Here is a 12,457-nt window from a genome sequence, read left to right as displayed (position 1 = left end):
GACATTGTGTTTGTTTGCCTGTTCGATCGTTCCCGTTGCGTGGAATTTGTAGTGTCGTTTTCGCTTCAGTCACAGCAACTTGCAAAGTCTTAACTCAGTCAGATGCAGTAGCGGTGTTTTACAGTATCTCGAGTAGCGTATCAGAGTGAGGCAAGTCAGCCAATGATATGCTCATTTAGGTATAGGCAGCTAATGCTTCTGTTTGATAGATTCAATGTCAAAACGCTTGGGGACGACACGACGACTAGGAACATCTACTTCTTGGAGCGCAGGAACAGGAAATGCAAATAATACCTTTGGAATGCCTGGCCTCAGTGGTCTAGGCCCACGATCTGCCACATATACCGCAGGAACTACTTCAAAATCAGCACATCCCAACAGCAAAACAGCATCAGAAAAGAAGCTCAAAGAGTCGCTAGATGTGGCTCTTGTTGCTGAATCCAGCGGTATAAATATCAGTACAAAGCCATCAGTGTCCTCAACGTCAGCTGTAAAGAAGTTGGATGTAAAATCAACGTCGACCAAACGTAGCTCATCTGTTGACAAGGTTCGAGAGTCAGAGAGGCCAGCTGTCAAAAGGAAGAAGACAGAGAATGTGGTAAAGAGTAGTGCTGCTGTCAAAGAATCGTCTGCTTCACCAGAACCGACAACAGAACATGGTGGAGGAGACGTGACTCCAGCAGTTATAATAGGAGGCAAGCCTGCAGTAGATGATAAATCTATAAAGACAGACTCGAAGCAGTCGCAGCCAGCTGATACCATACCGATAAAGAGGGACTCGAAGCAATCGCAGCCAACAGATACCATACTGATAAGTAAGGACTCGAAGCAATCGCAGCCAGCAGATACCATACCGATAAAGAAAGAATTGAAACCATCAATACCGATAGATACCACACAACTATCGAAATCCTCGAAACGGGAATCGAAAGCGTCACCGACATCATCCTCAAAGGTAATTCCAATATCTTCAGCCGGATCGCATACTCTGAAAAAGACACAGGAAGTCAACCAAGACGATAGTGATGAAGATGACTTCATGCCCACCAAACCAAAGGAGATCTCGTATGAAATATCTAATAAACTGAAAAGGGATAGCAGTACGACTAGTAAAACCACCACAACGAAGAAAACGAAACGTGTTGCAGATGAAGCCGAATCTGGAGATTCTGATATATGGTTGTTCCCAACTCTAAAGGACTCAACGGGAAAACCCAAGGCTACCGAAGATCAGTATAGTGATAGAGGAAGACCGAAACGTCAAGCGGTAGTTAAATCGAAGCCTTTGGACTTTGGAGCTATATTGATAGACGACGATTGAATATCTCATCAATGAAGCATCATGAATGAATTTCCTCGTGTAAGTAGGAATCCTTGTATAAATTTGATTTATATACACTTATATTTGTAGTTTTCATTGGATTGCATTTACTGTGAAGCACTTGTCTGACGAATTGACTGCAGATTGTATTTCTTCAATTGGTGGTACTTGGGAAGTATCGCTACACCGGCTGCATGTTTGAATACAGAGACGAATATGGATAGATCTGGCTTGGTCAAGTCCACTCTATCGTGCGAGATGTTGTGAAGATCCTCGGATACAAGTACATGTTCCAAAGGAATGCTTACTTGCACCACAGCGGGATTTCTTTGGCGACTTCATTAACCAGTTCCTTCTTCTCTATCGTCGTGCAGTTGCGTATATGATCGACAACTACAGCCATGGTCGGTCCAGGATTGCTAACACCATCCCAGCCTGACGGTTGCTGAAGTGCCTCGTGCTTTGCAATCATGGGCCGAATCATATTGATTATATCTGGCAATGTTGCTGGAGTTGTTGCATGAATGGGCAACCAGCGCTGTGTAGGTTGAAAGTCAGAAAGCTGGGTTTGTAAAGATTCTCGACAACAACAGCACCGTACACAGGTGAATCCGATTGACTTGAATATCTTGGTTTGAGCTTCTGAAGACAGGGACAGAAGATGCGAGTGTACTTTTGTGATGAATTCTAGTTCATCGACACTGTTTCGAAATCGTATAAATAGGAGTCCTGTGTTTCCAGGTTTGATGTCAGAGATAATACTGAAAGAAGAGACCGGTATTCCAAATACCTTGACAGCCTGTATTGACCACTTGATAGAACTTGTCCTTTTTCTCAGCTAGGAGAGCTGACGGTGTATCCGTGGAGCTGTTCCTAATTGTGGCTTCCTCCTTGGGTTCTTTGCAGACGTTAACTTCAGCTTCAGGCAGATCAGCATCACCGTCACCATCAGACGTATCGTGATCATCTTGATCGTCCTCTGCAGCATCAGAATCCACAAAAGTCAAATCCACGTCAAGGTCACCATCTGTCTTCCGATCCGACCAAGCTGTTTTAGCATCAGGAAAGAGAGCAAGTAGCATCTTGGATATAAATTGTGTAGCTTGACCCATGCTTGATGCCTCTGCCTTCGTGTCAGACGAGATCTATCACAGCAAATCAATTGGTAAACGTAAGTTTGTGACTGGAATCCCGAGTAAAGAGGTAGAACGAGTGTGCATACCAATAGACCACGACATGGCTCCTTTCTATTAACCACCAAAGTTGAATGCTTCCTCACATTGAAGCGTTTGATGTCACCCTTGTTCAATTTTTTTCCTCTCTTTGCTCCTGACGAGGAAGAGGGGCCGTCCGTTTGGTGTTTTCTTTTATTGGTCATTTATACGCGATTCTCCTTTTGAGTTCTAATTTGTGGTGACAGTGTTGGAACTTGGGTAACGTTTGCAACAATTGAAAAGTACAGGGAAAGCCGACAGAAAAGCACTAGCGGTCGCTCACCAAATTTCAGGTATCGGTAAAATGGCTGATGTTTCCGTGTCCCAGCTTCTTCTGTATCCTATAAAGTCTTGTCGAGGCTTTCAGGTCGAAACTGCCAAAGTAACTCGATGTAAGTGAAGGTCGTGATTTGAGTCAACGTTGCAAGTGGAGTTGATTTTTAGTGCAGCATTGAGAAGATATCTGTTGGCAGATTTGTTTATTCAATATGAGTGGTTCGGCTTTTGGTGGTGACATTTGGTTTGGAACATTTCAAACAAAACGTGTAGTCAACAAGATCGGATACAATTGATCAATCTGTCGAAATCTTCACGTTTTGCATAATTTCAAGAAACTTACTGATCTTTACATTGCTTGTAGATGGTTTCGAGTTTGATCGATTATGGATGCTCATTGATACCAACAAGGGCACATTCTTAACGCAACGTGAAATCCCAAAGATGGTCTTGATAGTTCCAGAACTCATCAAGCATGGCGAAGAATACAAGCATGGTGGGAGCTTGAAAATCACTCTTTTGGGGGCACCTGGAAGTGTAGAAGTGTCATTCAGGAGCTCGTTTGATGGAGTTCCCACGCGGAAAAGCAAGGTATCTATAGAGTCTTTGGATCGCATTGCTATATTTTAAAGGTGCCAACGCAATCGGTTTGCAGGTCTGGGATCACGACGTAGAATGCATCGATGAAGGAGACGAAGCTGCCGCATTCTTGACCAATTTCCTGAAATTCAATGTACGACTTGTGCTCAAGGATCCTAGATCCAGACGTCCTCTCAGTCCGAAAACTGTCCCAAACGATTCGGCATTTGCTCATCCTCCGCAGACGGCCTTCGCAGATGGTAACAAAGTTTTTTGCATAAGTGTATTACTCTCCTTTGCCATCTAACAATGAACTCTTAGGTTTTCCTTTCTTGTTCGTGTCTCAGGCTACTTTGGACGATGTGAACGAGCGTCTGATTACTAAAGGTGCCAAAGGGATTGATGTGATGAACTTTAGGTAGTAGCAACGCAACATTTCTCAAACCAAACCGGACATGGCCCTGACACTTAATATCCTTTAGGCCGAATGTGGTATTGCGTGGCCTGCAGGCATACGCTGAAGATGAACTGAAGGTGATAAAAATAACAGGTCAAACCTTATACGTGACATCTCGATGTCCAAGGTGCCAGATTCCGACCAACGATACAATGAAGGGGGAGCTCACACACGTTGAAGTCTCTAAAACAATTCAGAGCTATAGACGTGTTGATGCTGGTGAAAAGTACTCCGCATGTATTGGAATGAATGTATGCCATGCAGACCATGGATACTACATCAGTATAGGCGACCGTGTATCTGTCGTTGAAACGACAAAAGAGCATGATCGTCGTGGCAGGGAAGTCAACCCATTGTTTTGGCAGTCCGTTGAGAAACGACCACTGGACTGGGCAACTATCAGCATCTCTATATTGGTGGTGGCTGCATCTGCCTTTGTTGGTTGGAGTATTTTAAGAAAATGATTGATTGCAGGTCACTGGAGCCGGATTACATATCTTTTATTAATATAAATTGTAGTTCTGCCACAGATCTAGCATGTTCGATGTTTCCATTAAATATTTCAATATTTTGATGACATACGCGTCTGTATTTGCCCGACACGTAGCAGCAGTGGTGGTCAGAACGATTCAAATCACTACAATTTCAAATATTTCAAACTTCCTGCCGCAGCTTCACAAACCGCATCTATTTAAAGGTTGAGCTTGAACAGTGTCGATCTTTATATCTAAAAAGGTGAGAACTATTCGAAATTTGAAGCTTCCTACTGTGAAGGTGCTGCAATTGGAAACCTTAGACCTACACCAAACTACAGAACCGAACAAGAAACAGCACACGATGGCAGACAAAGTACCATCATTATCAAAGCCTCTGCAAGTAAGAACCAGATCGAGATTATTTCGTGTACATCATCAGCGCTCTTATGCATTTAACTTTTCACATTAGATTGGCAGCTTGACTCTGAAAAATCGTGTAATCATGGCTTCATTGACACGGTAGTCACGAGTAGAAAGGTTGTTTGTCTATGCCAAAGTGCCAACATGTCTTCAACATTAGAAACCGAGGCATGATTCCTACTGAAGACTTACACGTCAAGTACTATGCACAACGAGCTTCTGCTGGCTTGATCTTGACAGAAGCAACCTTTATTGAACCTCAAGGATCTGAATGGTGAGATCGTCGCAACCAACAAGGGATGTGAATGATGCCTCGTGCTAACAACGGTCTCGTCGTTTTGTCAATCTAGGCCTGCAGCTCCAGGTATTGGTGGTTGGAAATTCTGAAGTCGCTATTTGTTTATTCAAAGACGTCGTATTTGATAGGTCTATGGTCTGCCAAACAAATCGCAGCCTGGAAGAAGGTCACTGAAGCCGTTCATGCCAAAGATGGCGCCATCTTTGCCCAGCTCTGGCACATCGGACGAGTGTGAGTTGTCTTGCGTTGTAACTTCATCAAAATACTTCTTGCCGTCTCACATTGGAACTCTGAAATAGTGCTCATCCTCTCCATCAAGCTGGTCAGCCAAATGTTGGCCCATCAGCAATCGCTGCCAAAGGTGGCAAGTTCCGGTAAGGTGCTGTCCAAATCAATACCTCATTTATGGTACTAAAGTCGGTGTTTATCTCGCCACCAGTTACTTGACTGGCGCTCCAGGATATGTGACTCCTGAAGCTATCGCTACAGCTGATGTTCCTCACTACATTGGTTTGTACCGAAGAGCTGCAAAGCACGCCAAAGAAGCTGGATTCAATGGAGTTGAGCTTCACGGCGCCAACGGCTATCTCGTAAGCACATGTGTTGCCTTCGCATATCATCGGTTGCTCTTCCACTAATACCACATCAATTCTACAGGCTGCTCAGTTCATGGAATCTTCGTCGAACAAGAGGACTGACAATGTAAATATCTCGGCATGAACATCACTTTGTTATTGTATTGCTTGAGCTTATCTCCGCCACACTGACCCTTGTCGACTCGTTAGTATGGTGGTAGCATCGAAAACCGTGCTCGATTCCCTCTCGCTGTCATTGATGCACTGATTGAAGAGGTATGAAGCTATGTTTCTTCTGCGTAAAGTGGTGTTTGATTTCTAATAGCATGTCTTTCGTCATTTTCGTTAGATGGGAGATTCCAAGAAAGTCGGAATAAAAATTTCGCCTGCTGGAGGATACAACGATATGGGCGATCCATTGCCTGAAGCCATTGAATTCTTCTCTTACTTGGTCGATGAACTGGACAAGCGAAACATTGGCTACATCCAATTCAACCGATACACTCCAGACTTTGATCCTGAAGGTCGTGGAAACAAGATGGATGTGGTTGCTGAATTGCTGCCTCGCGTTAAGAATGCTGCTGTCTTTTTGAACGGTGCATTGACAGGTACGGTTCAACGTCCCATACACCGACAATTTTCGAACGATTTTAACTGATTTCACTCATGGAACTTACAGGTGAAGAAGCTGAAGGACTTGTTCAATCTGGAAAGATTGCTGGTAAGTTCGATGATTTCACATTTTTGTGGGGTGGAAGACATTGCTCAAGCTTCCACACACCAACGATTTTCGAATGATGGTAACTGACACTATTCATGGAACCTATAGGTGCAGTCTTTGGTCGTCCATTCATTGCAAACCCTGATCGTGAGTGTTGAGAATTTCACGACTGTAATTGGCCTTTTCTCTGGTCTGATTTTCGAGTTTTCTTTCTAGTTCCAAAGGCACTGCAAACAGGCGCTACAATCAAACATCCTGACTATATGAAACTATACGGTACCATGGGTGAAGAAAGTACATGGGCCGCTGGCTACAATGACTACCCACCAATTTCTGCTTGAACTGTTGTCTAAATAGAACATAGATCTTCTGTCAAGACTTTCTGTTTATAGTCTGTACTCATCTGAATAAAGAAACGACGTCTGAAGTTTTCTGAGTGCAGTTGGAATCAGCCGAGAATCCATAATGGTGCGAAAGAGACTTGTAGTCAATTTGTTTCTCTCAAATGACGCAATCGAAGATATACAAGTCAATATATATTGGATGCTTCCGAAACGAATACAGAGGAATACTTACAAGCAAGAACAAACATTGCTATCTTCGAAAGCGCTGCCTAAGGTCTCCTGCTCCCACACTCTTATAAAGTGTAAAACAACAACTTTGGTATATATGAATAGACTACAGATCGTATTTCTGGCAAAAGCAGGATCGCACTGACATGAAAGAAGAGAAATGTAAATATGGCCAACTCTGGCGAGGTATTCTGACCCGTCTTCTGTGGCAAAAATTTGAGACATCACAATTTGCCCAGAATCTGGTCCAAAGCGAATGAAACCGCCTCTCACGCAAGAAACATGATATTTTAATTCATAGTAATATCGACACATCGCCCCATAAACACCCTTTGCCAATTTTGAAATATGTGATTTTCACAGCGTCAGAACATTTGGGAGACGTATCGGCTAAAGAAGAATACCAAACAGTGATAGAAAATACATGCGCCACAGCTCCGCGATGCTAGAACCCGACTCCTAGCTGATATAAAGCTCTCCCGGCGACGAAATCTTCAAAAAAATTGATGTGAGGAAATCATTGACATTTCAGATTTGCTATAAATACGGTCTGCAAAGGAGGTAATAAAACTCTGCTAATATGCTTGGAAACGGTGCTGCTCGCTGGACTTGACGTGTTTGTATCTCCTGAACTGTCTCTGTGATGTAAAATGACGCAAAATGAAATGCAGGAGTTTTGGGCAGTACAGCAGGTCTATAGCAGATCGATATTGCCGTATACATGCCAGAGTACCTGATAATGAAGTGATACGACTCCTCTTTCAGGTTACTCAACGATCTCTGACGTTGGTGTGGGCAAAAACACGCTCCAGCACGTATTTGACATAGCCAACTCATCTTCGACTGATACAGGCAACTCACTGAACATCGCCAAGCAATCAAATTTCAAGTCAACTATTGCGTTTTATTTCTTTTTTGGCAATATTCTATTCACTACGAAACTAAAGCGAGGGAACGAGAGTATGCGGTTTAATGCTTGTTGGTGGTACCTGATCAAGGAAAAGAGTTAGGACGAGTGGCGAAGAATTTATACAATCTAAAAAGTTCAAGACTAACCTATGACGGTCTCTGGAGCATACTTGTCAATGACGGTTTCAGCATGCATCATGTTGAACTAAAAAACGAAAGAAAAGTCAGCATTCTACTGGCTTTAAGACGCTCTGATTGATTCATTAAACTCACTTCTTCGGTAGCATCTCTGCCAGCGTAGATCATAATGGCCTTCTTTCCTCCGGGGTGGTCCTTCAAGAAGTTGGTGACGTTCAAAACGCGTCCATTCACGGATACCCAGCAGTCTTTTTCAGTAGAGTGTTGAGCGATTTCAGCGGCAGTGTATTCCTTCATGGCAGCCTTTGCTGGAGCAGCAGCTGGAGCAGCGGCAGCAGCAGCGGGTGCAGCGGCGACAGCACCAGTACTGATGGATGGAGCAGCACCGTCAAAGTTGATGGACAAGTTGAGACCTTGGTGGTTGATGGTGATTGATGGACCACCCAAGTGGCCAGCAACACCAGCAACACGACGGGCAGCAGTACCAGCAGCTAATTGTTCCATCAAGTAGCTGGAAGCAGTGTCACCGGATACACGACCTGATATATCCAATCATTCAGTAATTGTTTGGGACAAAGAAAAAGAGCTCAATTGTAGACCTACCATATACGACACAACCCAATAGCGAAGAACCACCCAATCTGTTGGCACCGTGGACACCACCAGCACATTCACCGGAAGCGAAGAGACCTTTGATCTTTTGACCTGCAGAGTTCAATACTTCAGAGTGTTCGTTTATCTTAATACCACCCATGGTGAAGTGCAATACAGGGGTGACGATGGCGACGTAGAATTCATCGTTCATGTCGAATGGAAGGTTGTGGAAGAATTTCTTTCCGTATGGGTCGTTCTTCGAGGTAGCAATACCGTTGTATTTTTTGAAGGTAGCGTCCAAGGTCGATGATGTGATACCCATTTCGGAGGCCAATGCAGCACCAGTCTTGAAGTGCTTCATCAAACCACGTCCTTGGTAGTGTTTGCAATGCCAGATGATTTCGTTGGCACCCTTGGAGTTGAGGACGAGACGGAATGGACCCTTGTTCTTCCACATCTCTCCAGTGACGTAGTCTCGATGACCTAATTCATCACAGAATCGGACACCATCAGCAGTCAATAAGAGACCACCAACACCTCGAAGGGCTTCGGCGGCCAAGAACTATTGAAAAAAAAAAAAAAAAGTTACAAAAAAAGTACTGCAACCGAATGACATCATGTCCGTCAATTGACAGGCCACATGATATAAACTGCATATTCAATTTACCTTGACTTTTGCGTCTGGTTCCAGAGGGTCAACCAAACCAGTAGGGTGGACTTGGATCTTTTCCATGTGGATGGCAGCACCTCCAATAGCTTCAGTCATTTTGATACCATCACCAGTAGAGTGTTCACCGTTGGTGGTTGGCAAGTGCATTAATTCCGGTCTAAAATATGAGAGTTTGTTGTGAGATGAATGTTAGAATGCTGTCCATAGCCAAACCCAACATGGCAATCTATCAAACAACCATCACTACGCGTCTAGCCCTTACCTGTATTTCTTGATGAGAGAGGTTTCGGTAAAGTCAGCAGCGTAACCACCAGTGGACAAGATAACTGGACCGTATTCGATCTTCTTGGCACCAGTTTCATCAGTAAACTCGACACCAATGACGGTACCCTTGTCGTCCTGCACCAGCTTTTCTACTTTGGCCTTCTTTACGATACGGACACGGTTTGGCATGCTGACGGCCAAGTCTTCCAACTTTTCCATCAAGGCATAGGTGATGGTCATACCAGGGAACTTTTCTTTACCACGGTGAGTACGGGGTTGGGAGTGACCACCGAGACGGGATACGAGCGACAGGTCTACGCCAAACTTTTCTTGTACCCATTCGACAGCTGAACCAGAGTTGTAGGTCAAGACCTTGGTCAATGCTGGAGTGATCAAGTCACGGGCAGACTTGGCAGAGTCTTCATAGAAGATTGCTGGGGAATCCTAATTAAAATGAACTTTGAATGAGCGATTTGAATTCGTTAATATGTGCATAAATGGGAATGACATGTTTCAAACATGCACCATCACGTGGCAATATAAGAAGTTTGGTAACGTACTGGGATTCCCAACTTTATTTGGGTGCTGGTAAGGGTTCCGTTCATACCAGAAGTAGCTTTGGTGGAGTTTCCTATTATGCATTTCACATCAGATGCAAGTTCTCACGCAAAACAAAAAACCAAAACAAGCGGTTTTTGGGTTGTGTTCCAATGGTGGAATATGAAGAAATAAGGTGGTGGCAGCCAATGTGAAATGGAATCACTGGCTTCCCACTGATGAATATAGTGGGGAAATGTATTTTCACATACCTCCCAAGAAGGAGTTCTTGTCTACCAAGACCACTGAACCACCTCGCTCCAACACAGTGTGAGCGGCAGACAAACCAGTCAGACCACCTCCAACGACGATAACGTTGTTCGACATATTGATTTTGTAGTAGATTTCTTTTCTAATTGAAGAGTAGATGGGTTCAAATAAGCTTGTTCGTAAGCCTTCAGTTTGTTAAAAACTTGCAAAAAGTATTTTTTGGAAGTGTGTGCAAGTTTCAGGGAGGAAACGGAGGAGACAGCACTTGGTGCAGTAAACTCACTCTTTCTACTATTGCAGTCTATGCTACTCTTACTCTCTTTGGCGCTTACCTTGTAACAAAAATAGAAACTCAGCTAGTTTGAAGGAAAGACGAAGGGAGGTTGTGATTCACATCGGCCAAATTGTTCTGTGTGTTTACGTCATGGGTTAATGTGACTTTGAATCGCCTCGAGAACTTGGAGACGCGTTCATTGCACTTATAAAATATATTTATTGTATATAACAACGTCCAAAACCTCTCATCAACGAGTCCTCTCCTCAACCAAACACCCAAAATATTTTTTTAGACAAAGACACCTTTAGAGACATGCGATCGCCTCCTTAATAAGAGCGGAGACTGCTTCTTTAGTACTCAACTTGGCTAAAATCCACTTTTCAGCTTTGTTCACCACAAACACCCATTCCTCAGAATACGATGCAAGTTTCACTTGGAAGAAGGCCACAGCCAGAGCAGTGGCCCACAGACTATCATCTTTACCATTTCCAGCAGCTTTCAAGGCATCCAGAGCTTTACCGATAACGGCAGACAAGGCAGTATTTAGTGTGAAGGCTCCATCAAATCCTTGTAGAGCCACAAGAGCATCCATTTTTTCAGTATCAGTAGCAGGATGCGAGATGCTAAGCTTTTCCACCTGCTCAACCTCCTCGCATTTTTCTTCCTCGTCAATGTCCATAGCCATATCCGCTTGGTCGTATGCAGGAGCTGATAATGCAGGAGCCGAATATGAGTCCATATATACGGGAGCTGCTGATTCTATAAATGGATTAGAGAGTATGAGAACGCATCATCACGAAAAAAGGACAAAGGATCTTAAAACAGCAATGCGCATACCTTTAAGAGTAGCTTCTGCTGCGACTACATTGCTCTGCTTCTTCTTCATGGGTTTGTTGTCTACAGCAGCCTGAGATGGGCCACTGAATACGGCTCCAAACAGCCCTCCTCGACCTCCAGATGGTTTTGGTCCTGATGATTTGGATGGAGGTGCAGACGTCGCGTAAAACGCGACTGGTGCCGGTGGTGGAGGCATAGCACCATAGCTTTGTGGTTGCATGGGCGGCATGGGCATGCCTCCTGGTGCAGCCATTCCTACCATAGGTGCTGCCATTGATGCCATTGGCATTGCCCTTGGCATTGCCATAGCCTTGAAGAGCATTGGCTTAGGTGCTGGAGGAGCAGACCTGTTCCTCTGTTGTCCCCGTTCTTGGCCACCACCACTGTCAATTCGAGTTGGAACCTGCATGAGATTTGAAATATTAGAAAACTTTGTATGGTCTGAGACACAATGCGTCATTTTTCTTACAATGATTGTCTGCGAGTCCTTTTTGGTCGGGTCTACTGATACCACAGAGTCCACTGCGATAAAGCTAGTGTACGTAGATGCGAGACTGTATTCAGTTCCGAGACGAACAATCTCATCCTGAATCACAAGTGTCATGATGTTAGTGAACGCTTTCCAATGCGACTTGTCCCTCGTTCTTTTCAATGTCTTACCTTGACAATATCGCTGGGTATCGGCAAAGCGCCCTTATACGCCGTGTTTAAGAATGAAGTACTGTCTTCAATGTCTCTAATCAAGGCACGAGCGGCAAGAGTATGCAACATGCGTCCATTTTCAATCTAAAATGGAGATTGAGCGAAAAAAAGCGATTCGTCCGCACTCTTATAGCATCATCCACCAACCTTCTTGATTGGCACTTGCAGTTCAACAGGACCATCAGGACTTTGGCCACGTATTGTAACGACATCTTTCAATGCCGCAGCACCTTTAGCCAGCATACAATATACCGTGAAACGTGCGCCTGGGTACAGGGCGGGGATTTCAAATGGTGCCTGTACAATGTTCAACAAAAAAAGTTGAGAATCGATTTTTCATAATCAAAGAT

At 44.1% G+C, this 12,457-nt stretch overlaps 4 protein-coding genes across 4 annotated transcripts; 2 read left to right on the top strand and 2 right to left on the bottom strand.

The window, feature by feature from the left end:
- Positions 1 to 1,428: 1,428 nt before the first annotated feature.
- SmJEL517_g02983 (uncharacterized protein) lies at positions 1,429 to 2,433 on the bottom strand (the record flags this gene model as incomplete). The annotated part of the gene is made up of 4 exons (XM_031168911.1): positions 1,429 to 1,567; positions 1,630 to 1,859; positions 1,923 to 2,050; positions 2,112 to 2,433. The coding sequence occupies 4 exons, from the start codon at positions 2,431 to 2,433 to the stop codon at positions 1,429 to 1,431; spliced, it is 819 nt and encodes a 272-aa protein (XP_031025087.1).
- Positions 2,434 to 2,839: 406 nt separating this feature from the next.
- SmJEL517_g02982 (uncharacterized protein) lies at positions 2,840 to 4,311 on the top strand (the record flags this gene model as incomplete). The annotated part of the gene is made up of 5 exons (XM_031168910.1): positions 2,840 to 2,927; positions 3,176 to 3,402; positions 3,467 to 3,650; positions 3,712 to 3,808; positions 3,873 to 4,311. The coding sequence occupies 5 exons, from the start codon at positions 2,840 to 2,842 to the stop codon at positions 4,309 to 4,311; spliced, it is 1,035 nt and encodes a 344-aa protein (XP_031025086.1).
- Positions 4,312 to 4,684: 373 nt separating this feature from the next.
- SmJEL517_g02981 (uncharacterized protein) lies at positions 4,685 to 6,678 on the top strand (the record flags this gene model as incomplete). The annotated part of the gene is made up of 13 exons (XM_031168909.1): positions 4,685 to 4,723; positions 4,793 to 4,842; positions 4,904 to 5,017; positions 5,094 to 5,107; positions 5,170 to 5,272; positions 5,341 to 5,415; positions 5,481 to 5,631; positions 5,699 to 5,743; positions 5,827 to 5,892; positions 5,966 to 6,224; positions 6,296 to 6,337; positions 6,446 to 6,484; positions 6,554 to 6,678. 13 exons carry the CDS (start codon positions 4,685 to 4,687, stop codon positions 6,676 to 6,678), a joined length of 1,122 nt encoding a protein of 373 aa, XP_031025085.1.
- Positions 6,679 to 7,878: 1,200 nt separating this feature from the next.
- Positions 7,879 to 10,408, bottom strand: SmJEL517_g02980 (uncharacterized protein; the record flags this gene model as incomplete). The annotated part of the gene is made up of 8 exons (XM_031168908.1): positions 7,879 to 7,898; positions 7,966 to 8,023; positions 8,092 to 8,495; positions 8,560 to 9,112; positions 9,218 to 9,377; positions 9,483 to 9,928; positions 10,045 to 10,115; positions 10,294 to 10,408. The coding sequence occupies 8 exons, from the start codon at positions 10,406 to 10,408 to the stop codon at positions 7,879 to 7,881; spliced, it is 1,827 nt and encodes a 608-aa protein (XP_031025084.1).
- Positions 10,409 to 12,457: the final 2,049 nt, after the last annotated feature.

The sequence above is a fragment of the Synchytrium microbalum genome (genome assembly GCF_006535985.1).
Source record: "Synchytrium microbalum strain JEL517 chromosome Unknown SmJEL517_scf0014, whole genome shotgun sequence".
Taxonomy (NCBI): domain Eukaryota; kingdom Fungi; phylum Chytridiomycota; class Chytridiomycetes; order Synchytriales; family Synchytriaceae; genus Synchytrium; species Synchytrium microbalum.
Note: the sequence above shows the minus strand (reverse complement) of the source record. Positions and strands in the feature narration are given on the sequence as shown.